General features: G+C 40.6%; 3 protein-coding genes across 3 annotated transcripts; all 3 read left to right on the top strand.

Moving 5' to 3' along the window:
• The first annotated feature begins 485 nt into the window (after nucleotides 1-485).
• On the top strand, nucleotides 486-9,504 carry sinhcaf (SIN3-HDAC complex associated factor). Its single transcript, XM_049574664.1, has 6 exons — nucleotides 486-615; nucleotides 4,028-4,155; nucleotides 4,277-4,376; nucleotides 4,471-4,594; nucleotides 4,684-4,834; nucleotides 7,253-9,504. The coding sequence occupies exons 2-6, from the start codon at nucleotides 4,028-4,030 to the stop codon at nucleotides 7,584-7,586; spliced, it is 837 nt and encodes a 278-aa protein (XP_049430621.1). The 5' UTR covers nucleotides 486-615; the 3' UTR covers nucleotides 7,587-9,504.
• A 2,989-nt stretch (nucleotides 9,505-12,493) lies between these two features.
• Nucleotides 12,494-16,196, top strand: kxd1 (KxDL motif containing 1). Its single transcript, XM_049575260.1, has 5 exons — nucleotides 12,494-12,630; nucleotides 13,269-13,388; nucleotides 13,562-13,714; nucleotides 14,801-14,847; nucleotides 14,938-16,196. The coding sequence occupies exons 2-5, from the start codon at nucleotides 13,291-13,293 to the stop codon at nucleotides 15,192-15,194; spliced, it is 555 nt and encodes a 184-aa protein (XP_049431217.1). The 5' UTR covers nucleotides 12,494-12,630; nucleotides 13,269-13,290; the 3' UTR covers nucleotides 15,195-16,196.
• Nucleotides 16,197-18,706: 2,510 nt separating this feature from the next.
• LOC125887901 (endoplasmic reticulum-Golgi intermediate compartment protein 2-like) lies at nucleotides 18,707-24,206 on the top strand. The gene is made up of 13 exons (XM_049575012.1): nucleotides 18,707-19,241; nucleotides 19,337-19,445; nucleotides 19,540-19,586; nucleotides 19,685-19,752; nucleotides 19,876-19,916; nucleotides 21,699-21,800; nucleotides 21,934-22,026; nucleotides 22,099-22,154; nucleotides 22,243-22,341; nucleotides 22,434-22,531; nucleotides 22,625-22,787; nucleotides 23,242-23,321; nucleotides 23,449-24,206. Exons 1-13 carry the CDS (start codon nucleotides 19,136-19,138, stop codon nucleotides 23,500-23,502), a joined length of 1,116 nt encoding a protein of 371 aa, XP_049430969.1. The 5' UTR covers nucleotides 18,707-19,135; the 3' UTR covers nucleotides 23,503-24,206.
• The last annotated feature ends 1,779 nt before the right edge of the window (nucleotides 24,207-25,985 follow it).

The following is a 25,985-nucleotide window of genomic DNA, read 5'->3' as shown; positions in this document are numbered from 1 at the left end:
GTGCAGTGTTATGTGACAGCAGCATGTCTGGCTCGCTACTGGGAAAAAAAAAACAGCGGATCGAAGTGGTTGTTCGCCCTGAGCTGTCCACTGGATGGAGGCCATGTTTCACCCACCTTTTATTTACCACTAATCTGCTCCGCTGTCACGCAATTCAAGTCAACAAAGCACATCTCTCGTGGTAGACGCCGAGCCCCCTAAAAACCGTAGGCCTCCAGACGGGCCATCTGGCGCTCTGTAGTAAAACGACAGGCCCCGCCCCCTTGCTTACACTCTCCAATGTGCCATAGCAACCGGGGCCGAGCCCCCTGTTCCCGCGCAATGTTCCCATCCTTATAAGGCCAGTAGAATGCAGACGCACGCACACGTCACACGTCGTTTATGTAAATGCTTTGATTGAAGAAAAGGAAAAAAACCTTCTGCCCTACTCTGAAATGGAGGTGTGGATACGACGCATGCGCAGTGCGTTCACAACTATCCAGTCCCGTCCACACAAACGCAGACATCAACAAGGGAGCGGGTTACTGATGCGGGTTGATTTTCATAATAGTCACATCGTAACGACGCGCTATAAGGACTATTACTTTGTACAAGCTCCACGCAACTCGCGACAAGGTAAGATAAGCAGCCATTTTCACTTGTTTTGTCGCGTGGTGGGAGCTTTGACGGGTTTTTAAAGTCTTAGCGGTGTGTTCAAGATGTGTCATTTAAAACAAGCCTCGAGTTGTCTCGGAACAATTGCGCTTTTTAGACCTGCTTGGTGGCCGAGTGGGTGTGTGGGTTACCTTTGAAACAGTTAAAGTAGCCAGGCAAAGTGTGAGGAAGGCGTCTGGATGTATTTAATAGTGTCAGGATGGGCTTCATGTGCAGGCAGGAGATGGCTGTTGTTATTGTTGCAGGCTGTCGGAGGAAATCACTCCCATTTATCGCTGCTGGAATTACACTAAAGTCGGGTATTATGATAGTTAGGGTCATAAATATACACTTCTAAAAGGCATTGATGGTCAGATTGATTGTAGTGCGCCTGCAGTGTGCTCCACATTTACGTCTGCTGCTGCTAAATAAGCCAAGTTGGATGTCTCACGCCCACCCGGAGCAGAGATGCGTCTCAGCACGCGGGCGCTGCTGTCAACAAAACAGCCACCGCAAACACAAACTACACACACACGCCTTATCAAACTCAAGTTGGGTGGGGAAGTGCAGTGTAGTGTGAGATTATAGCACAAACACCCACTTTGAACTTCGTGCACATGTAGTTGAAGGTGGTGTGTTGCAGTGACGCGGCTGTGGAATAACAAAGAGTAAAGATCAAATTACACGATTGTCCCACAACTGCCCTGGAAACAACATGTTTGCTTAAAATGCGCGTTTGCCCGAGTTTAATCTCACTGCGCGAAGTTAACGCAGGGAGGGGAAAGTCGGGCATCGTCGAGCAAGGGGACGGTCATCATAAAATGGGTGCGCATGAAGCAGGTCGTGTGGCATGCCATGCTTCCTCGCTGGAGTGGGCGGTGAATTTGGCGACTTGCACTTTTCTCTCGATAAAAACAAGTGTATTTCTCGGCGCCTGCTTTGGTTTTTAAAAGTGCACGTGCTGTACGCGCAGGTCGCCACTGCTTTCCGGAGGATTTTTACAGTTTACTTTTTAATATTGCAGCTTTTGCGGAAAATCGCATCACACCCCCTTCTCCACACTGCCTCCGCCTTTGAAGTGTGTTGCCATGTTGGGTTGCGTCACGTACTGTATTCTGCTGCAGAGATCGTTTACAGCCTACAGATGAGATACTCCGAGGTGGATATGTCTTCTGAACTACAGAATACAGGCAGAGCTGATACAGTGCTATATTATATTAAAAAAAATACACATTTACATTGATTTTAGGCCATAAACTACTTTACTGCATCATTTTAATACCATTCTGATCATATCTATTTGTGTTATCACTGATTATCTCTTCACACTGTATCTATTACACACCTGTTATATAATTTGTGACCCCATGTGTTGCTTTGGCTTTAGTGAGGACACTCGTGTAAAATAGATTTTTATCAAAATTAAGCACTTTCCTGGTTTAACAGTTATAAGTCAGTGGCTTTATTTGCAAGCTTACTTTTAAGTTTCTGCAAATAAACTCTTCAACAGTTAAGTATTCATAAATGCAGTGCTGTACACAGACATTTTTGGGGCCAGGTGCTTAAAAAAGGGCACCCCCTCATAATTATTTTTAAAACACACTTATCTTTTTTTTAAATTTAAATTTTAGAATAAAATAGAAAGTTTTATTGATATTAGCTAGTGAATATAGTATAGTAAAGTATAATGTAGTGCTTTTAAAAACAGGTGAAAAGACAACCAGCTAGACATGACATAAACACAGTTATATAATAGCTATAATAGCAATGGATAAAATAAATAAAAACCACAAAAAACAGTGGTTAAAAATATTGCATTGTAGATATTGCATGTGATTATTGTTTGTTAAGTGTTCCTACAGAACAGGGAAAGAAACTGTTTACTACTACTTATTTACTTTATACTTTATTTTAATAAGCATTGTTAAAACAAAAATAAAAATTGTGAGGGTCCAAAGTACAGAGGGATGCTGTATGCTGTAAAACCCCCTGAGGCAAATTGTGATTTGTGATATCGGGTTTTATAAATAAAATTGATTGATTGAATACTCTTACAGTCAGTAGCTTAATTTCACAAATTCAGCCAACAACAGTGAGGCTCAGGGCAAATGCTATCATTACCTGGCTGGTTGTTACACTAATAAGAGCAGGTAAGAGACATAGATGCTGCTCCGCAAGGTGCTGGATTTGTGTTTGTCAACTGTGGTGGCTGTGACAAGGGAAGTCGAAGAGGGAGAGGCAGGGGCAGAATTAGAGCTCAAATGCTCTGATCAGGTTTTATAACATGCTTTTAATTGAGTGATAATGCCATGGGCTGAGTGTTTAAGAAGTAAAATATGAAACTAGAGAAAGAAATGGAGGAAAAACTCTTCCACAAAGGGCAAATATGTAGTCAGAGGCCAAAAGGGCAGATGCTGGAGCACTACATGGGGTTAATCTGTGCATGTGCTTGCATAGATGCATTTCCATTAGTTTGTACATTTAAATCTGGCTTTGCAGTGCTAGAAATGTGCATTCAGTATTATTTACAGACTACAAATGATTTTTAAATAAATATGGTTCCACATATTTTGCATTTTTACAAAGAACTCCAGTGTGGTTTTCTATTATTGTTTTAACTATATAGCCACATTGATATCTTCAGTCACCAGCAGAGTTTTCTAGTTCTCATATTTCCCCCCACACTGCCCAACATAAGTGGTGTGTGATAAATCCAGCAGAGTGAGACCTCTTTGGTTTCAATGCTCTGTGTCTGCTCTCTGAGGCACCGCACTGTTAGAGGACCCCGAGGACTGATGGCAAGAAAAAAAAAACCCAGTCTGGGGGGCGCGGCTCGCAGTTTTGCCGCAGTTCACTACATGTGCTGCTGAGATTAAATTTTGCCTAGCAACATAAATCATAATTCCTCTGCATAATCAGCGTGCTTATTGCATTACCACTGATTTCCCCCAGACACGTTTATATTCCTGAATTTTTCTGGTGTTAAATATTTCTGTAGTGTGCACCTAACCGTGACAAATACTGTATCCTCGGCAGCCTGGAGGATCGGAGTAAGTGCGTGCTTATATTTTGAGTTTCCAAAATGCATCCTGTGAGCACAGCATGGTGACATGATCTGTCTGACACGCTGTCTGACTGTTGACCTACTTCCCCCCCATGTGGGTCAAAGCGGAGAGATGCTCCAGCAAAATCGCTCTGCCTGAAAAATTTTCGTGCAAAACACCAGCTCTGTTTGTGTTAAATCACAGAAACTGAAATGTTAAAATAAAACACCGCCTCTGATGTGAAGCAGAGATGCACGGCTGCAGGGAGGTGCTGCAGTTACTACACCATGCACACTGATGCGAGCCTCACATGTTAATATTTTAATCGTTGGTTTTGTGTTTGCACGCAGATGTTTGGCTTTCATAAGCCAAAAATGTACAGGAGTTTGGACGGCTGCTGTATCTGCCGCGCAAAGTCCTCCAGCTCTCGTTTCACGGACAGTAAGCGGTACGAGAAAGACTTCAGGAGCTGTTTTGGGTAAGAGACACAGCTAAGTAGCAAAGCACGTGAGGTCTGGAGAGAGATCCGCCTGCATGTGTCATATCTTAATGGTCTGATACATTTCCCCTGTGTAATTTCTTCACAAATTATTTTGCAGACTGAGTGAAACACGATCTGGAGAAATCTGTAACGCCTGTGTGCTCCTGGTGAAACGGTGGAAAAAGCTACCTGTGGGAACCAAGAAGAACTGGAACCATGTGCGTCTGGATCACAGTACTACTGATATGTCTGAGCTACTGCTTGGTCATGATAAAAAAAAAAATGTGCTAATTTCTCCTCTCCTCCTCACAGGTTGTGGACGCCAGAGGAGGTCCCAGCCTAAAGATAACCTCCAGGCCCAAGAAGATAAAATCCGTCTCCAAGAAAGCACGGCCGAGCCAGATCAGCAGGCTGCAGAAGGAGCTCAAAAGAAACAGTGCGTCCTGCATTTTGGCTCCACTAACATGTCACTCATTCATTCCTTTAGAATAGCTTATTTTGCTGACGCTTTGTTCTGCCCATCAGACTCAGATGCTCACAGCACCACCTCCAGCGCCTCCCCGGCTCAGTCCCCCAGCTACAGCAACCTGTCAGATGATGGCTCAGACACTGAGCTCAGTCCGGGGTCCAGCCGCTCTCCTGTTTTCTCATTCCTGGACCTCACTTACTGGAAGAGGTATGTCAGACAGTGGAGCACCAGGGCTGACTCATTATTTAGGATTCAGAATGACGTATTGCTTTCACATGCTTAAAGGCTTTAAGGCAAGTGGTCAGTGTCTTGGAGCCCCTACACACCTACAGTCCACCCACACAGGTGTTTCCACTTAAAGGAATACTCCACCCATAAAATGACCATTTGTATATCAGTTACTCACCTAGTGTTAGCTTGAATTTGTGAGAAAAACTGGTCCTTTCAAGGGACAGTTTACCCCCACAACAAAATACACATTTTTTTTCTCTTACCTGTAGCGTTAGAGAGATTGCTTGCTTTTAGGTTTTTCCAAAAAAGAAAAAAAAAAGGCACTTCGAGCACCACAAGCCAAGGGCCATGTGCTTCCATTATATCGGAGAGAAGGCAGACACCTCTACAACAACTCGCACCAAAGCAATCTAGGTTGATAAGTAGCACAACAGTTAAGAGGAAATGGACTGAAGTAAACAGGGTCCACACTTAACAGCAAAACTACATCAAAACGTGTGTTTACAAACTCCCACACAACACATGCAGTATAATCCAAGTCTCTTTATCCACGTGTATCCCGAATGAACACTTTTTTTGGTTAAAACCCCCCCCCACAACATTTCCACATATGAGCAGCACCCCCAGAACATAATTGGCATGGGCTTGAGCTCTGAGTTAAAACACACATCCATGCCCAGGCGTGCTACTCAGCCATGTGTGAGACTGATTGTAGTGACGTGTTTTAGATCATAATGTTTTAGTGAAAATGCATGTGTTTGGTAAGTACTGAGTATATGACTGGATAACTAAGTCTCGGATTATATTGCACGAGTTGTGCGACAGTTTATAAATGGATGTTTTTACATAGTTTTGTTGATGCTAAGCGTGGACCCTGTACACCCCCGTATTGTGGTGCTCACAGTGGCAAAAAATACATTTGAAAAACTTAAAAGTAAGAAATATCTCTAGCGCTGCAGGCAAGAGGAAGAATATGTATTTAGTTGTGGGTGTGAAGTATTTTTTAGCAAGCTTTGGCCAATACCTAAAAATCACATTTACATTTTACAGACAGCCAATGGTTTTGGTTGGTCTTCTTTTGTTTTTTAAGATTTAAACAGTTATATAATTAAATTTAGACACTTTTAACGCCTGACAAAGTTCTGTTGCCTTTTCAATAAATGTGAGTGCAGTGTTCTTGAGTGTGCAGGAGTTCAGTATCTTCTTTTGCATGACTTCATTCTCCTGTGTACCTGTATACCAAGTGTGCATTAAGCAAAGAAATTCATTCTGGCACTGACATATTTGTCAGAGTTTTACTTTTATTGCATTTTAAAGGTCCACTGTGTAGGATTTAGCGGTGAGGTTGCAAAAACTTCTCACGTGTCTAGTGTGTAGAACTACAGTGGCAAATGCAAAAACGCAAGTGGCTCTACCTAGAGACAGTGCTTAGTTTGTCCATTATGGGCTACTGTAGAAACAACATGGCTGCGGGAACAAAAACACAAACTGTGCGATCCAATCCCCATACTACCATACTGTATAGTGTGCCAGAAAAAATGTTAGTATGTTCCAATACACCGTACATCAAATGCAGTATGCCAGAAATACCAGGATGTCCTACTACATCCTGTCCAATTTTGCAGTATGCAAGCCAACATGCTTTTCTGGCTATTCTGACCCACAATTCTCTGCGCAGCGGACTATACGTCACATCGACTGAGCTGCAAATAGATGACAGCTGATTAACAGCTATAGAACAGCCGAACAGTAATCACAGAAATATGAATTGTTTAAGTGAACAAAATAATCATACAATTTAAAAACAACAGTAGGACACAACAGTAAAAATAACAATGACAGAGAGCTGCAGATGTAATTTCACTGTGGTGAAAATAAAATATTAGAATCTACAATCTGTGCAGTGAGAATTTCATAGTTAAACCACACACATTGCATAGTTACAACTGCAGAGCTCTCTGGGTTGATCTCCGTCTCTGGTAAACTCGGTGAGTGGCGTTTTTCTTTTATATCCAAGGAAACGGATATAAAAGCAAGAGGGTCAAAGTTCAGGGTGTAATGTTATGAGAAAGTAGTGTGTCCCGATTGTGTACGTACTGCATGCAACAGTACGTACTTTTTAAGGGCAGCTGCAGTACATACTAAAAGTAAAAAGAAGAAGTATGGGATTCAGAAAGCACCCAGAGATTCTTATGTTTAGCTGATTATGAACTAATGAAAACATAATTACAAATATTAGACATCATTTCTGCCTGTATATGCCCCTAAATCCTGCAGACTGGAACTTAAATGTTATGCTATAAATGGCCTAAAGTATATGAAACACAGCCACAGACAGGCAATTATTTTTGCTTCATGCACTTCAATAAATACAATGTGTTGTGTTTTGTCCAGGCAAAAAGTATGCTGTGGAATAATCTACAAGGGCCGTTTCGGGGAGGTGCTCATCGACCCCCACTTGTTCAAACCGTGCTGCCGCAACAAACAACGGCAGCAGCAGCAGCAAGAGGAGGAGGAAGAAGAAGAGGAGGAGGAGGAAGACGAGGAGGAAGAGGTGGAGATAGAGGAGGGCCAAGTCGGCGTGGATGTCAACGGGCACAAATCCCAGATGGAGGAGGAAGTGAAGGAGACGCCACGATGCAAGGAAAATGCAGAGCCTGCACAGCTATGTGTCACCATGACAACACCTCCAGCCAGGAGCATGGCGGCGATGGAGGACGGATGGTAAAGTCGGAATTCCGCCTTGCGCACATCTCTGAAGAAATCTTGGGGTGCTGTTTTGTTTTTTCTTTTCGAGCACTTACAGAAAAAAGTTGCCTCAGATTGCCTTCAATCATAACGCAGCTGAAAACCCTTCGGTCTCCTCCACACTGAGGTTGGAGCTTTGTTGATTTTGTTAAAATGGTAACTTATGAACTGTTGATTTTCCACTTCTTTGTCTCTTATTTTGTATTTAATATTCATACCATCCTGATGATGGACCGTTATCCGTGGTGTTTTTGATCTGCTTTAGATGAAATGCTGGAGCTCTAGTTTGCTGGTACATTCAAAAAGATTTTATTCCAAAACGCAATACATCCACTGACTCACAGGAAAAAAAAGGGTGCTACTTGAAATTCATGACTCAACACACAGCTGAAGCCGTTCTCAATGTGGATCTTTTATAAGCATATATGTTAAGATGACTAATATAAAGGCATTACTTTGTTTGTTCAGAGTAGATATCTCTTTTTTTGAAATGGTGGATATCTCGTTTTGGAATGAATGACACTTTACATTGACAGAGCACAGACCTGTACAGTCGCCCTTGTGTTTGTCTCTATTCACATTGACATCCATTCCTCTCAAAGAGTTTGTGTTTGTAGACTGTCTCCGTGCGCAAATACGTGTGTGGGTCCCATTGAAATGGCCTATTCACAGCTTCAACAGCAAATACACCAGCCTTAATTATGTGTTACAGACAGCGCTAGTGTTAATTCTGGATCGGTATTAAGGAACACAAAGGGACAGTAGCTATATTTATTGTGGCCTCAGCAACACATAGTGCATTTTGCATGAATGGCAAGCCCACTCATCCAAGAGACCTAATGATCTGATGCATGAGTCTACTAAAAATTGCATGGCCTTATATAAGCTGTAAATCTTACTTTTATTTTTTTGGATCCATTTCTCTGAAGTTTTAACTTATTTTTATATGTAAGAAAAAAAAGAAAAAGGAAAAATAGAAATGTCTTTGCATAACAATACCACACAACACAGCAGCAACAGCGAAACACTCAACCTATCTATAGTCATTCAGCAATATCAGCATCAGTGATTTCCCTCATTCCCGGGTCAGAATAGGTAAAAGACTTTATACAAGTTGAAATTCTATGCCATTGCCTCTTATATACCACAAATGTGTTGTGATATATAGCCTAATATTACTTTATTTATCAAACGAAAGCCAAAGCACATTGAAATTCACCCAATGTCAAATCTAAGCAGGTTTTCTATGGACACTTGTGCTTGTCCGAGGTCATTTGTATGTATGTTTATGGTATTCTAAACACTAATATGAAATTTCATACATGTGATGTTGTTGTCGGGAGCAGAGGGTGTGTTATGTACATACGGGGTTGGGCGAGCCGCAGGGCTCTTATTATGGGTTTCATTATTTATTTATTTCATATTTATTTGTATCACTGCATCCCCCGCTTAGACGTGTAATACTATGAATTCTTTTCATCTTTAGCTTATACATAGAACGGTTTTGTACTTCAGAAATCAAATGTAATTCTCACGCAGACTTTGTTTAATGTTGCGTTGAATTACTGGTTGTCAATATTTGTGAAATGTTGTTAAGTATTTATTTACTCATCAGTTCAGTTGCGTGCAACCTAACTTATTCTGTACCATCACTTTGGATCTGTATCATGTAGACTGAAACGAATGATAGATTGCAACCAAACTGTACTTTTTCCCCTTTTAGCCTGTAGCTTAAGAAATGTTACAGAATTGTAGGATACCTAACTCTAGACTTGCATGTACTGTTGCTATGCATTTACGTAGCTTACAAGTTAGACAAAGCGGTTTTGTATTTTTTATACATCATGTACTTTTTTTACTTGTCCCTTAATAAAAGTAATTTTGTGAGTTTTCTGGAAGTAATGAGTTTGTGAATTTATTGGTATAAGGTGGGTAGTAGGCTCGGGTGGTATCTATGTTTTTATACCTTCCTGACATTTCACCAGGGTATACAGTATATGACGATATTTGTGTCAAAACTACTGGTTGTAGAAGTCATTCCGACATGTATGTCACTGTCTAGCCTACAATTCTAACATGCAATTTGCCTACTTAGACAAGTCTTGCAGGGTTTAAATGCTTCAGGCTCATAGGATAGATGGAAAATAAGCACTCATTTTACATTGGAGTGCCCAATGACACTTGTTGCCACTGCGGATACCGTCACATCAGTGGCAGAGATAAACAGAGATAATGTGTTGAATAAAATCATGTGGCCAATTAACTACTTTTGTAGTTGGATGAATTCAGCTTGATATGAAGTTGTATTTACAATGCAATACTTTCAAACAGGGGCAGAAGCATTTTTCTTTTTTTTTACTACTCTTTAAACATTATTCCCACTATTTACAGTCACCATCTCTCACAGTTCGGCTGCCTGTTCCACAAGCAGAGACTGACCTCTGGTGGTGTGTGCTGTGCACTATATACAGCATCAATACAGCATCTTAATGTCAAGTTAACAGACCGAGGCGCATCTGTATTTTGACAGAACTGAAAATAATACCTTCGGGATCTCTACCATAATACTGTAATACCACCCAAGCCTTGTAGGTAGGTGGATAAAAATGAGCTTTGCAGGATGATCCAAATCCAACTGAACATAAAGTTAGATTCATAATGATTTACTTTATTTCCTCCACAAAAAAAGCTATTCATGGCAGTGACGTATCATATAAAAATTAATGTGTGATTTAAGATAATGTAATATAAGGGAAAGGTAAAAGTAAATTTGCAGACTGCAAACCATCTCATCAGTCTTTCCTGGTTTCTATAGTTTTTCTGATGAATTATGAGACTGACACACACTAGATTTAAAAAGGGAGAATTTTTTTCTTCACATGTACCTCACACTACTTCTTTACTATAGTGCAAGTGGACTATAATAACTTTGCTTGAGATTTAGAGACAAAGAACTATAAGTTCCTAAACTTTGAGGGTAGCACTAAATTTTTATTTCATATATCTGACAGCATCCCTGAAAAAAAGTGCACCTTTGTGTGTGATGTCAGTTTGAAAAAAGGTTAGTAACTCTGAGTTAAAAAGTAGGAGACATGAGTTTGGTTTGACGGATACCAACTTTTAAACATTTTACATTTGAAAAGTCCCTGCTGGAACAAGGTGCTGGAGTACTTCACTCTCATACTACAGGTGAGACACCATGCCTGCACTAGCCAAGGCTTGGGGCATTATGTTTTTGGGTTGTCCATATGCCCGTCCCTTTCTTGTGAATGCAATATCTCAGGAACACCTTGAGAGAATTTCTTCAAATTTGGCACAAACATCCCCTCTACTCAAGGATGAAAGGATTAGATTTTGGTGGTCAAAGGTCACAGGTCAAAGTGACTGACTTCACAAAAACATGTTTTTGGGCATAACTCAAGACTTTATAGGCTAATTATGACAAAATTTCACTCAAATGTTTAATAAAAAATGACAAAGTGATGACATTTTGTATCCAAAACATCAGCTTCACTGACATCATAATATTCTGCAAAAAAAAAACAACAACTATTTTCTGGCCATTACTCAACGCCATAACTTGGGAACAGAAGAGGAGAGACACTTGGTCAGATACTGACCTGGTGACACTAATCTTGGGTGTTCACCTTTAAACTGTGCTGACTGTATAGATCTTCTGTGCTGCTGGGGGGAAGATGTGTGTGAAGCATCCATGTTTTTACAGACATGAATGTAATTCTAGTTCCTCTCCTATTTAGGCTTTTGAATTTTTGCAGAAATACACTGATTATAACCAAGACATTACAGGAAATGCACAGCAACCTTATGATTTTTTCAAAATAAGAAAAATACGATTATGAGAATAATTCAGAAACAAAATATGCACAAGGATTAGTATTGCCAGAATACTGGAATTTGAAACTTTGATACAATACCCTGAAAATATTGATATTCGTTAACATTTGCAATATCACGTGGAAAAATTGACATTGAGGGCATAAAATTAAAATATATATATATATATATATATGTATATATATATATATATATATATAACATGCTGTAACATAAAGACTACAGCTTGTCTTTTCTTGGTTAGTAGCAGAGAACAGCAAAATGACTGTATTAGCCTCAACATTAACAATAAGAGAGAGTGGGAAAGCACAGTTGGTACTGGTGCATCAATACTGCTGAGAGTGGGTATTGAAAGTGTTTCAAATATCCAGAATCAATATGCATTAATAAATCAGTATTTTTTGACAACACTAACAAGGACCAATTCCTGTACACACCAAGCAACTTGTTAACTATTGCAGTATTATAGTCTGTCCATAAATATTGCTGTATTATGTTAATGCTTTTTCTGGGCTGATAATAGAAGCAGCCTCTTGACATTTACCGCAGACAGATGTTTTTTTGGATAGTGCTGTAAAACTTAAGTGCCTCCATGGGATGACCCACTTTCATAAATCAAGGTTAACATATCCCAGAGGCTATTTTTGTTGTGTGATAATGTCAGTGTATTTTCAGTTACCTATAATAATTGTTTATATTTGAGTAGTAAGGGGACAAAAACATTATTTATTATAGGTAACATAGCATGCACTAAGAATCATATGCTTTTTAATTTGTTTCAGTCTTATCGTATACAATTGTTTTAATATTTTTTTCTTTTTTACTGCTATTCATTCATGTACTGGTTTGTAACGTCAAACACTGTCATTGGTATTTTTAATTATATAATTCTTCCACTAAAAAAACGATGATATAACCAGATTAGATGCGTTAATAATGTACACCTATAAGTTGCGAGGTTTTAAATAAAGAAAAAAAAGGAAGAAAAATGAAGGAAAAAAAGCACCGGAAACAGAGGTCCTATGACAGGAAGTTTAAACAAAACCCGGAAGTGCTTTGTTTTTGTATTACAGCCAGCTGTCAGAAGCACCTTTAGGCTGCAGATGTCATTTTAAGTCTGCTATTTAAACAGCCAGAGGTCGACACAAACATCCACCGAGGGAGCTGAGGTAGCTAATGTGATTTTTGTTGCTTCGCTCGTCAGATTGGCTCAGCAGCTAACAAGCTAATCAAAGATTCGTCCAACAGGCTGCTAACACAGGACTCGGTTACTAAAGTTATTCATCGTTAAATGCTTCATTAAAATATCACAGTGAAACATTGACTGCCCCTGCAGAGGCTGATACGTGTATTTACGGTGGTGAATATAACGTTAGCTGTATCTGCACTGAATAACTGACTGTGTTAGCTTCTTAATGGGCTCCTGGTTTCAGTGCTTGTGTTGTGATAGGGCTGGGCGATATGGAAACATTAAAACTATCACAATATTTTGACCAAATACCTCTATATTGATATTGCAGCAGTATTTTATTGGCTATTTGTGCTTTCATAAAATACTGACAAATGTGGATATAATGACCAAGTGGGTAAAGGCAAATAATAGAGCAGCTTGAAGAGTCTGGTAAGCTCAGAAAATTTCATCGCTTTGCTGTAATACTGCCTTTAAAACCAGGAAAATACAACACAATGTTAAAAATCCAAGGCGATACCTAGTCTGATATTAATAGACTGATATATTGCCCAGCCCTGATTGAGAATTGAGAACATGATACTACTTGCATTTCTAAAAGAAAGTTCATATCTGCAGCTTCTTCGCCTTGACCTTCATCATGGTGGAGCCCACAGCATCTGGCGTGTTCTGTAACAGGATGCTGAGCATGGTCAACTCTGAGGATGTGAACGCCATCATCCAAGCTCAGAGACACATGTGAGTGTCATGGTGTGACTAGTCTGTTAAGCTTCATATGGCTTTTCTGCAACTATTAAATATATAATGGGTGTGCTGTTCAGCATAGGTCAATGATGCTGACATCTGCCCTGCTCTTTGTAAAGTGGCATCTGAAGGTAACTGTTGCTTCGCTGAATTATTGTGAAAAACAGGCTCGACCGCTTTGAGAAAACCAATGAGATGTTGATCAACTTCAACGGGCTGTCTAACGTGCGACTGCAGCAGATGAATGAGCGCTTCCTACTCCACACTCGCACCCTGGTGGAGATGAAGAAAGATCTGGACAGTGTCTTTCGGAGGATCAGGTAAGTCACTGCTCTCCCCAGTGCAAACACACGCATGCATGCACACTAGGGTTGGGCTGGTATAAAAATGTTCAAACTGGGTTGATATTAGCCAAACACTGGACTGGATCACTAAACCAAATTTCACCAGGTGTCGCACTCAATTCAGAAGCTGCTCCTGAGTGGAACATAATGACAGCCTCAGACTATCGCGTTGCAACAGAACTCTCTGTTCACAATGTATCCATGTACTTCTGTTACCTCATGTGATCAAACCACCTGAATATCAGCTGGATGCGTAACCACTTAAAAGATAAGTGAGCAGCCCACTTGCTGTCTTTCTGCATTTGTAATGTTACTTTATAAACAGAAAACACATGTTTTATATTGTGATTTATTTTTTTTTTTTACTGGAAATGACATACAATACATCCAAAAGCAAGTAGCCTAGCGTGTTATTAGCGACTCATTTACCAGAACCTTTCAGCTCCCAGGGAATCTCCCTCCAGCCAGCTGTCACTGTAGGCTATATAGGTTTTTGTAGTGAAATAATAAGGTAAAGTGTACATGATTAATTAATAACTTCATGAATTAGCTGTTCCTCGTCCATTGCGGCGCTTTCAAAGTGAGCTAAAGGTATAAACTATAAACAGGTCGTCTGAGTTCAGCTTAAAAAGACACCACTGCACTGCCTGCAGCCAGTTAGGACACCTCTTTCTTCAGCTTTAAAGCTTTAAATTAAAAATGTTGTTATATAGGGGCAGTTTTAGTTTTCTTGAGAGACTGTTCTCCAAAATGTCTAATCTTGTTGCCCCAAAAAAACACAAACTTTCTAGTAAAAAACACAACATGTGCCACTTGTCCCCTTTTCACCTCTACTGAATTTGATCTCTTTTATGTTACCACTGCTTGGCTCTGTAGTAAACTGGCACGGCCTGTATTGATAACATTGTCATACTGCTTATTACGACTGTTAAGAGTTGGATTTAGCACCTTGATGTTGTCTGCACAGTTAGCTGATGTAGGAAACTTTTTCATTTGCCAAAATTGACCCAGGTCTAACACACACATACCGGCTCTAATTATTGACCTCCTCTGCCTCTCCAGGACACTAAAAGGGAAGATTTCCAAGCAGTACCCTGAAGCTTTCAGCAGTGAGTTGGCATTTCTTTCCATTCATCCTTTTATAACCACAGACAATTCCCCAAATCAGCATGTCTAAAATATATTTGTTTCTCTGGCAGATATCCATGAATCACCGATCCTGGAGGACGATGATGACGAGTTTGACCCAGTTCCCCCCAGCGCTGCCACAACAATTACAACAGCCATGTCAGAGCAGAGCACAGAGTCCTGTGACACAAGTCCGGATGTGATCTCACCCACTGTGAGCAGATGCTCTGAAGATCTGTCCCAAGAGGCGCCTGACACGCCCACCTCTGATGTCCTAGAGACAGCTGTCCTACAGGACGAGGGTCCGGACTCTGTACCTGCAGAATAGCGTGAGCAGTGGATGGATTACAGCCTCTTGAGCTTCAACCTTAAAACTATTTTAGCAGGAGGTCATGTTGTATATTTAGTTTGTGTTGGCCTCTGCAGTATCTGCGGACTTCTCCAGTCATTAATCTGTTTGGAAGAGCGTCACAACCTTGATGTTAAATGTGGCTTTGAACTGTCAGAGGACGCTGGATTTTTGTTGGCATGCTTACTCTCCAGGTGTCCTATGCCTGCACAGCACTAAAATAATGCAGATAATACTTGAAGCTGTTTAGTGTCTCACTGTAGATGTAAATCTATAGTACTGATGTCAACCTGAACTGTTCTCACTCATTATGTGGTTATAAGCATATATAATTTTGTTGTTGTCTGAAGAGATGTACACCTGACTGAAGGAAGAAATCTCTCATGATTACTTGAAAGACAAAAATTAGTGATATTCTCAACCTGAATAATAGTAGTTAAGGTTTGCAGTAGTTGCCACTGTTGTTATCATCATACTGCTGTTATTATATGGGCCCCTGCTGAAACCAGGAAACATGTTTGTTAATGCATCCATGAATGTTTTCAGCAGCCTTTATGCTAATGCTTTCCAGATCTCTGCCAAAAAATTCTCTCTACGTTTGCTGCCTTCGTCACAGAGAAGCCAGGGATACATTTGTCAGTGATTCAGCAAACTATTCAAGGACACATGAGCTGGGCAGAAGAGGCTCTTTGTTACGCTTTGTGAGTCAAGGATCCAAACACTCCTTGCTCTCCAATAAAGAGAACAGTTTTGGTGTAAAAGGGAAAGTCCATCTTAAAATGTGCTTCATTTGTTATGTCATATTTTTAAATCTCAGTTTTTATCTGTTGATTAAAAAAATATATCTCCTTGAAAAGTAGAGAGACAGAGTATCATGTAGTAGTGTTCATAATAACAACAATAACAATAATTGTATTGACTCTACTGTCCAAAATCAATGTCATTACATAAATTCATTTATACAGTGAATTTTCCTTTTAAGTGTGTCTTGAAAGTTGTTTTTGTCTCATGTATACAGACAATATATATGACAAATGGTTTCCTTTTATTTATTTATTTTTAAGTACAAGTTACAGCTCTGTTTTTACATTTTCTGAACTGAGTTTGTCTTTTTAGTCTGTAAATTCATTCATTCATTCATTCATTGTTCCTAAGCACTAATCCTGCCCAGGGCTGACACATAGAGACGGACAACCATTCACACTCACATTCACACCTATGGGCAATTTAAAGCTGCTAATTAACCTAACCTGGATGTCTTTTGACTGATGGAGGAAGCTGCAGAACCCAGAGAAAACCCACTCTGACACAGGGAGAACATGCAAACTCCACACAGAAGGGCTCCCATACCCTGGGGTTCGAACCTGGAACGCTCTTGCTGTCAGATGACAGTGCTGACCAGTAAGAATTAGGCTGGGGGTGTCGGTGGCTTAGTGGTAGAGCAGGCACCCCATGTACAAGGTTGTTGCCGCAGCGGCCCGGGTTCAAATCCAGCCTGTGGCCCCCTGCTGCATAAGACTCTTCTTAGCTTCATAGTATCTATACCACAGGAACCATCATCTCTTTCTCTATCCTTGGGGCCATGTAAAACATACACATAAACTAATTTATTGACAGATATTCACTATATGCATAATATCATCTAAAATATTTAAGGTAGTAAAACAACATTTTGATATAAGGGCCTCTCCATGAGATGGGGCCTCAGCAGTGAGACTTAACAATTGTGTCTTGGTTCAAGTATACGAACCTTAGTGGTTATTAGCAGTGTTGTGGAGTAATGGATTATGTTTAATTAAAATAGTAGTTAAACTACATTTTGCAGTGGTAGTTCAGCTACATTCATATTTGCATAGGGATTCAGGTAGTAAATTTATTTTTTATGCCTCCGTGCCAGCGATAGCTATAGCCCGAGGCATTATATTTTCGGGTTGGCGGTCTGTTCATCTGTCTGCCCAATTCTATGTCAAGAACGCCTTGAGGGAATTTCTTCAAATTTGGCACAAACGTTCACTTGGACTCAGCGATGACCTGATTAGATCATGGTGGTCATAGGTCAGTGTGACCATGTCTGTCTCATTCTTGTAAACATAATATCTCAAGAATGCTTTTGGGGAATTTCTTCAAATTTGGCACAAACGTTCACTTAGACTGAAAAATAAACTGATCAGAATTTGGTGGTCAAAGGTCAGTGTGACCTCGCAAATTACATTTTAGCCATAATTCAAGAGTTCTTATGCAAATTCTGACAAAACTTCACACAAATGTTTAACAGGTTATAATGACGAAGTGATGACATTTCATATACAAAAAGTCAAAGGTCAACTTCACCATGATATCATAATATTCTACATAAAACACATTTTTAGCCATGACTGCACGTCGTATCTCAGGAACAGAAGGGGAGACATTTGGTTAGATACTGAATTGGTGACACAAATCTTGGGACTGTGCTGATGAGACATGGATGTAAACAGTAAGAGACACTTGAGTTGTGTGTGGAGGCATACAACCACGAGGCCATATTTCTAGTTTATTTTTTTGCCATTTTTCCTGTAGTTAAGTACTGAAACTACATACGATGTTGGGCCATAAAGGGTGAGGAATGTTTTTTATTTGTATTTTACCATTGCTTCTCTATTATAATTGAAACCCCTCTGACAACTAGTCTAATATATTTATAGCTATTAATGCTCAGAAAAGTTGTTGCATGCTATTTTAGAAGTTACCTGGCTGATTGAGTAATCCTGCTTGGTGCAATACCCCCACCTGGGCTAAAGTTTCTGTAAAGCAGGTGTCTGACTGATTGATGTATACAAAACCAGAGCTGACATTCCTTCAGTCTCCCATGAAAAGTGGGGTGTTTTATTTTTTGGTTTATGTACCACCTGTAACCAAGTGGACATGTTTTGCAATAAATGCCATCAAGTGTCATTTTATATGGGCATGTGACTGCTTTGTATAATTTTTTGGCATAATTTCATATCATATGTAGTTTGAACTACTTTGCTAAGTAGATTAGCTTTAGTTAACCAACTAGATTTCTCCCTAGGGTAGTTTTGCTTTAGTTCAACTTCTTCCAGTGTTAAGTAATTGGTAGCTTGCAGAGCTATGCTTTCAAAGTAGCTTCCCAACACTAGTTATTAGCAAACAAACAAAAAAGAAAACGATAATCTAGTTAGCTTAATTTCTTGATGATATCATTAGTAATACACAGACAGCTTGAGGCTTTGGGGGATCATGAGGCAGGTGCTTGCTTTACCCAGTTAGTAACCCAGTTGTTGTGGCTAGATAAAAGGCTTTTACTTGCTAGTTTTACATTAGGTAACACCGAAATCCTCATATATGGTAGTAAACTACGACAAATCGATAGTTACGAGTCTTATTTTTATAATTTGAACCGTTTCAAACCATGTAATACACTATGAAATGTACATTTGTAACCTGTAACGCATCGACGGTTGGCGACATCAATCGCCAGAGGGCGCTGAGTCCAAATGTCGGCAGTTATTATTCAGACAATGGGGTCAAACCAACGACACCACAGCTAGCTAACTACTCCATAACACACCTACCACAGGTAACTTACTCCCTGTACGTGAAACTTCTTGATGTTTCACAGTAAAAAGAAGCGTTTTAACCGTGGACTGAGCTGACGGTACATAAACGGTTTCTCTTTCACTCAGACCGGCCGCCCGTAGCCATGTTTTAGCCGGCTAAGTTAGTTAGCTGGCTAGCATTACCGTTGCTAACAGCTGTCATGTTCAACGTCAGCACAGAGAAGAAGAACCGCTGAGGACAAACTGAACATTACTCATCTCTCAGCGGTGGTCCCATTAAACAAGTGAAGGTAACCAGCTGCTGGGAAACATCCACTTTATGAGGGAGTCACCTGAAGCTACAGCCCCGCTGCTCCCAAGATGAGGAGGCTGACCAGGAAGAAGGCTCTGGGTCTGGTGAAGGAGTTGGACGCTTTCCCCAAAGTTCCCGAGAGCTATGTGGAGTCCTCAGCCAGCGGAGGGACAGGTAACCACACACACGCAGCAGCCGCATGCAACCTTTAAATATTTCATACATAATCTTAATTTAACTGTGACTCATCGTGTTGCTACTCTCTGCAGTGTCTCTGATAGCCTTCACACTCATGGCCGCCCTCGCCTTCCTGGAGTTCTTCGTGTACAGAGACACCTGGATGAAGTATGAGTATGAGGTGGACAAAGACTTCAGCAGGTACGCTAACACTTAAAGAAGCTGTCGTTATTGTGCTTCAGTCCCGTGTCCTGGTTGAGTGTGTGTCCTTACTATGTCTGCTCTTCACTTACAGTAAGCTGAGGATAAATGTAGACATCACAGTGGCCATGAGATGCCAATGTAAGTACAATAAAATGAGTTTGTATTTCCGCTATAGAAAAAGCATTATCCATATTGGGTGGAGAAAGGTGTGATGGATGTTTTTAATGTGATTACAGATATAGGTGCAGATGTCCTGGATCTAGCAGAGAACATGGTTGCTTCTGATGGCTTAAAGTATGAACCAGTGAGTATGAGTGCACTCAGTGTGCAGGTTATTTACTGTATTGCGAATATGGAATAAGAAACATTTTCTTTGTGTAAGAGTTCATGTATGCTCATCTGACAGTTGTGTTTTGTCACATTTTAGGTCAACTTTGAACTCTCTCCAGAGCAAAGACTATGGCAAATGTAAGATTCAAGAGTTTCTTTTCTTTCATACTTTATTTTCTAGGGATTTTTCCATTTGTCAGACATTAACATAAGCTATCATCTCAAGGTACAAATATGTGCAGAAATATAAAGGAAAATGGAAAGAAAAGACAGAGAAACAGACAGATCACAAAACATATCATAGCGTATTTAAGTATGTATTGGATAGACCACCTGTAGAGGTCAAGGAAATTATGTAAGAGGAAATGGTCGCAGCGATAGTGACAGGAGCCAGACTTTGGTGCCAATTCTAGTGGATTCAATGGGGCGGACACTGCAAATCACATTATAACCCATCATATATTTATTGATTTAACTTTGACTGAAAAAATCCTTCTAACAGAATAAAAATTATTGAAGTCTTTTAATCTAAGCTTGCGTGTTTGTTTTCCTAATTATAGGTCTCCAAACAGATCATGGCTCTCCTAACAGCTGCATCTCAGCCTCTGCTGGACAGAGCCGTGATCTGTTTGGAGACCTATAATCAGGAAAACAAACTTGCATATTACCATAAAAATGTTGGTAAGCATCACGTAATTTGCATTTTTAAATCTGGTGGAAGGCTTTTTCAATCAAAGTTGAAACAACAAAGATATGATGGGCTGAAGTGTGATTTTCAGTGTCCGCCCTATTGACCCCAATAGAACTGACACCAAAGTCTAGCTCCTTGAATGCTGTCACTGTCACTTTGACCATATAAATTCATAGTTCCAGGCCAGGTAGACTATCCGCATAGTTTAATAATGGATGCCAGGTTTTATTAAATATTTTCATGGAGCTGTTGAGGGTGCATCTGATTTGTTCCAGCTTGATGTTCTGCATGACATCTGTGATCCATTGTCTGTGTGACAGGGGGGTTATATCCTTCCATTTAAACAGAAATGAGCGTCCAGTTAATAGGTAGGAAAAGGCAACAGCATCCTGTAAATGTCCCCATACCGGTCCCACCAGTGGGAGGCCCCGGGGTAGACCCAAAACACACTCGAGGGATTACATATCTTGTCTGGCCTGGGAAAGCCTTGAGGTCCCCCAGGAGGAGCTGGAAAGTGTCACTGGGGAGAGGGATGTCTGGGGTGCTTTGCTTGGCCTGCTGCCCCCGTGACCTGGCCCTGGATTAGTAGATGAAAATGGGTGGATGGATGGATTCTGTAAATGAGCAAGGAGATGGGAAAAAAAAATTAGCAGTTGCAGGAGAAGGCATAATATTACATATTACAGCCATTTGTCTTGGAAATGGTGACAAAGAAGGATAACCAGAAAGGGACAAGTTTAAGCAAGACCAGAACATGTGATACATGGTCGCTGGGTCTGTTTACACGCGTCACATACAGGGTTTAGGTTCAGGGATATTCTCCCAAGTTCAGCTTTAGAGAAGTGTAGCCGATGTAGCACTTTAAAGAGTCACCTTTAACTTGGAATATAAATAAAACTTTTGACATCAACACTTCCCTAAAGGAATACAGTGGCATTTTAATCAGGCATTCAGCATTATTTAGCTGTGTCATTTACATTACATTTGAAATTCAGTGTCATTTAGTGGCAAACATTAGTCTCAGGTGTTCATACAGTATTTATACTTTAGCAGACTGCTGGTAGCATAGCAGATAGTACATTTTACCTGATTTATAGAAGGCAAACGAGCTGAATAGCATGTTGAAACCCTTTTTCTCAAGTGTAAAATGATGTCTCACTCACTGAAGTAGTTTTTGTGTCTGCCAGAGTGAGTCTTGTGTCTTTAATTGTTCTGTCCCTCACTGTCAGGACACTTCAGCACATCCAGGAGCGTCTGAGAGTGGAGCACGCTCTGCAGGATGTAATCTTCAAGGCTGCAATAAAAGAAGCTCCTCCTGTTATGTCTCAGAGGTACACAGTCATCAATATAAGAAGTCCTTCTCTCTTTGGAGCTGAGAGATGGTTGAAAATATGATCAAGGTAGTTCTAAAACCTCGCATACATTGTGATAAATGAATTCCTTCCTCATTGTGTTGTTCCACAGTGAGAACAATCCCAGCACCCTTACCGCCTGCAGGATACATGGACACCTGTACGTCAACAAGGTGGCAGGAAACTTCCACGTCACTGTTGGCAAGTATGTATCTACGCGGCTGTAAAACTTAGGAGTCAAACATTTTGCGGAGGCTGACTTTTCATCCCTGCACAGGTCCATCCCACATCCTAGAGGCCACGCCCATCTGGCTGCTCTCGTCAGCCATGACAGTGAGTTCATTGTTGTTTTTGGCAAAACTTTTGTGACACATGAAATAAAGCAGTTGCAATCACTAATACTTTTTGATTTGTGTCACAGGTTATAATTTCTCTCACCGGATCGACCACCTGTCCTTTGGAGAGGTGGTTCCTGGGATCATCAGCCCTCTGGACGGCACAGAGAAAATCTCTCCTGAATGTACGTCTGCGTTGTCAATGTCAAACAATCTATTATGATCTTAATTTACACCCCTTTCACTGAGCTAACATATTTTTGGATGTCCTCTCCAGCTAACCACATGTTCCAGTACTTCATCACCATCGTGCCCACCAAACTGAACACCTACAAGGTGTCTGCGGAAACACATCAGTACTCAGTCACTGAGCGGGTAGGTTTACATTTTGCACACGTATGTATATTTGTGTCGTGTGCTGTGTATCGTTATGGTGAATGTATTTGTCTTCCTCTTCATGCTCTGCAGGAACGAGTGATTAACCATGCTGCAGGCAGCCACGGAGTCTCAGGGATCTTTATGAAATACGATATCAGCTCTCTGATGGTCAAAGTCACCGAGCAGCACATGCCTCTCTGGCAGTTTCTTGTCAGACTGTGTGGCATCATCGGAGGCATCTTCTCTACAACAGGTAGATACACACACAGAAACACAGCGGGCCAGATGCAACTTGGACACTATAGTTGGACACTCTTGTAAAAATATCTTGTCATTTTTGCTGAAACTGTCGCTATATATACTTGAACCAGTGACTCTCCGGTTCCCAACCCAAGCCCCTATGTTTCTGTTAATGTTTGAGACAAGATAAAAGCAATGCAGTAACAGAATCTGTATTCATATCAGATCAGTGCTGCCTGGTTTGACAGTCTGATCATAGTTCATGGGCAATGATTGACAGCTGCATTAGAGACTCCTCCACTCTGATAGGTTGTTTTCGGTGCGCTGTGGTAGATAAACACTGTGTGGATGCAGTGAAAGTTTCAGCAGATACGAGTGAAAGCAAACAGACGAGTTAATTTCACCTCACATCAACCCTCACGAGCATCAGCGGCTACAGTATGTTGGTATTTATTTCTGTCCTGCAGGCATGCTCCACGGTGCAGTAGGATTCTTAGTTGATGTTATTTGCTGCCGTTTCCAGATGGGAGTCTACAGACATCTGAAGGTAAGCCAATAACATGACCTTTAACCTTTTATAGATACTACTCTGTTTAATTGAAATGTAGCTCAAGGCTGTTTTACCTCATTTTCTTACTGTAACCCACACAGAGTTTTCTGTTCGTCTCTCTCAGGAGCAGCCCAACAGTGAAACCTCGATTCCCACAGTGGATGACGTCCAACAATGAGAGTCCCTGCAACTCAGCTGCAGCCGCCTGTCAGCTCACCGTCTCTGCCTATCACATGAGACAGCCACCAGACGCTGTAAACATGTTTACAAGTCATTTTGTTACAGAGTACATCCCCGCTTTGTTCAAGAATGTGTAAATATTTGTATCATTTTTAAAGTTTTTATTGGTTGGGTGTAAGATTCATATATGACCGTTAATCCGTCTGTGAAGGATCATAATCAATACCTCCACTAATCATCTGTCACTTTCACTGGAAAGCTGCACCAGGAGGACTGAGCAGCAGTCTGAACACTAATTATTCACATCGTTAGCGTGGATCTGACTTCATCAAAAAGACGGTACCTGGTGTTACAGCTCCCACGCTACACCCACACAGGTGTTTTCACTTAGTTTGGCTAATTAGACCTGTGCTCGTGGCTATGTGTGACTGACAGCTACAAGATGTTTTAACAGATTTAACGTGTGATTCGGAGTCTTTCATGTTGTTCGGTGACCTCAGGAAACTCCAGTATTGCTCAAATCAACCTGTAGCTGAGAAGAGGCCTCATCAGCCACAGTAAGAGACAGACCTGTGTAGGTGTGCGGGTCGGCCGATGAAGACTGTGTGAAAAGATGAGAAGGGTTTTAAATTGTTCCACAAGTGTGCCTGTGTGTAATTGATTGTTTAAAATATGAAGCTGATTTGTTAAATAAAATCCACTTTCAACTTGATGTGGACCCTTCATTAATGTTTAACATTGTTTGTGGTTAAGTTTTCTTAGGGTTGCAACCAATACTAATTTCATTTTTAGTTAATATGTTGTTTGTTTTTAAGTTAATTGTTGGGTCTAAAAATTATCCAAAAACAATGTGACAAATGTGTCCATGGTAATGTCTTCAGATGTCCCTCACAGGGTGTCTACAGGTATCAGACAGTCAAATGTAATGCTGACCCTTCAAGACACCTTTTAACCAAATTTAGGACAGATTTTTGGACATATCATATTTTATGTACTTAAGCATTGATTTACATTTTGCAAACAAGTTCAAGTATGGAGTAAAATGGCAGTATTAGTGGTTTTTTTGTTGTTGTTGTTTTTTTTTTTTAAAAGATTGTTACATACAGTGCCCCCCAAAAGTACTGGAACAGTGAGTCCAATTCCTTTATCTTTGTTGTAGACTGAAAATATTTGGGTTTGACATCAAAAGATGAATATGGGACAAGAGATCAACATTTCAGCTTTTATTTCCAGGTATTTACATCTGGATCTGATACACAACTTAAAAGATAGCACCTTTTGTTTGAACCCACCCATTTTTCATGAGAGCAAAAGCATTGGAACATGTCACTGACAGGTGTGTTTTGTTGCCCAGGTGTCTCCCAATTACATTGATTATTCAAACAATAAATAGCACTGAATGTCTGAGCTCAGTTTCAGATTGGGTACGATAGATTTTGCCTGTGCAGACTGCATTTAGAGGTGGAACCAACATGAAAACCAGAGAGCTGTCTATGGGTGAAAAAGAAGCAACTGTGAATCTGAGAGAAGATGGACAATCAATCAGAGCCATTGCACAAACATTGGCCATAGCCAGCACAACCATTTGGAATGTCCTGAAGAAGAAAGAAACCACTGGTGTACTAAGCAACAGACATCGAACAGGTAGACCAAGGAAAACCTCAGCAGTTGATGACAGAAACATTGTGAGAGCTGTAAAAGACCCTAAAACAACTGTTAGTGACATCAGCAACAACCTCCAGAGGGCAGGAGTGAAGGTATCCCAATCTACTGTTCGCAGAAGACTTCATGAACAAAAGTACAGAGGCTACACCAGAAGATGCAAACCACTCATTAGCAAGAAGAATGGGAAGGCCAGGCTGGAATTTGCCAAAAGGTACAGAGATGAGCCTCAAAAATTCTGGGAAAAAGTTTTATGGACTGATGAGACAAAGATTAACTTTTTCCAAAGTGACGGAAAGGCAAAAGTTTGGAGAAAGAAAGGATCTGCTCATGATCCCAAACATACAAGCTCATCTGTGAAACACGGTGGAGGTAATGTCATGGCTCGGGCTTGCATGGCTTCTTCTGGGACGGGCTCTTTCATCTTCATTGATGATGTAACACATGATGGCAGCAGCAAAATGAACTCAGAAGTCTACAGAAACATTTTGTCTACTAATTTAAAGAAAGATGCAACCAAACTGATTGGGAGATCCTTCATCATGCAGCAAGGTAACGACTCAAAACACACTGCCAAAACAACAAAGGAGTTCATCAGGGGCAAGAAGTGGAAGGTTTTAGACTGGCCAAGTCAGTCTCCAGACTTAAACCCAATAGAGCATGCATTTTACCTGCTGAAGAGGAGACTGAAGGGAGTAACCCCCCAAAACAAACAACAACTGAAAGAGGCTGCGGTGAAAGCCTGGAAAAGCATCACAAAAGAAGAATGCAAAAGTTTGGTGATGTCAGTGGGTCACAGGCTTGATGCAGTTATTGAAA

Source organism: Epinephelus fuscoguttatus, linkage group LG4, assembly GCF_011397635.1.
Source record: "Epinephelus fuscoguttatus linkage group LG4, E.fuscoguttatus.final_Chr_v1".
NCBI lineage: Eukaryota > Metazoa > Chordata > Actinopteri > Perciformes > Serranidae > Epinephelus > Epinephelus fuscoguttatus.
Note: the sequence above shows the minus strand (reverse complement) of the source record. Positions and strands in the feature narration are given on the sequence as shown.

Bases quoted from the DNA above. Each gene is read 5' to 3' on its own strand.
- sinhcaf (XM_049574664.1), top strand. From the start codon at position 4,028: ATGTTTGGCTTTCATAAGCCAAAAATGTACAGGAGTTTGGACGGCTGC. The intron at 4,156-4,276 runs GTAAGAGACACA...ATTATTTTGCAG, and splicing joins GACTTCAGGAGCTGTTTTGG to ACTGAGTGAAACACGATCTG. The intron at 4,835-7,252 runs GTATGTCAGACA...TGTTTTGTCCAG, and splicing joins GACCTCACTTACTGGAAGAG to GCAAAAAGTATGCTGTGGAA.
- kxd1 (XM_049575260.1), top strand. From the start codon at position 13,291: ATGGTGGAGCCCACAGCATCTGGCGTGTTCTGTAACAGGATGCTGAGC. The intron at 13,389-13,561 runs GTGAGTGTCATG...TGTGAAAAACAG, and splicing joins ATCCAAGCTCAGAGACACAT to GCTCGACCGCTTTGAGAAAA. The intron at 14,848-14,937 runs GTGAGTTGGCAT...TTTCTCTGGCAG, and splicing joins GTACCCTGAAGCTTTCAGCA to ATATCCATGAATCACCGATC.
- LOC125887901 (XM_049575012.1), top strand. From the start codon at position 19,136: ATGAGGAGGCTGACCAGGAAGAAGGCTCTGGGTCTGGTGAAGGAGTTG. The intron at 22,155-22,242 runs GTGAGTTCATTG...TTTGTGTCACAG, and splicing joins TGCTCTCGTCAGCCATGACA to GTTATAATTTCTCTCACCGG. The intron at 22,788-23,241 runs GTAGATACACAC...TCTGTCCTGCAG, and splicing joins AGGCATCTTCTCTACAACAG to GCATGCTCCACGGTGCAGTA.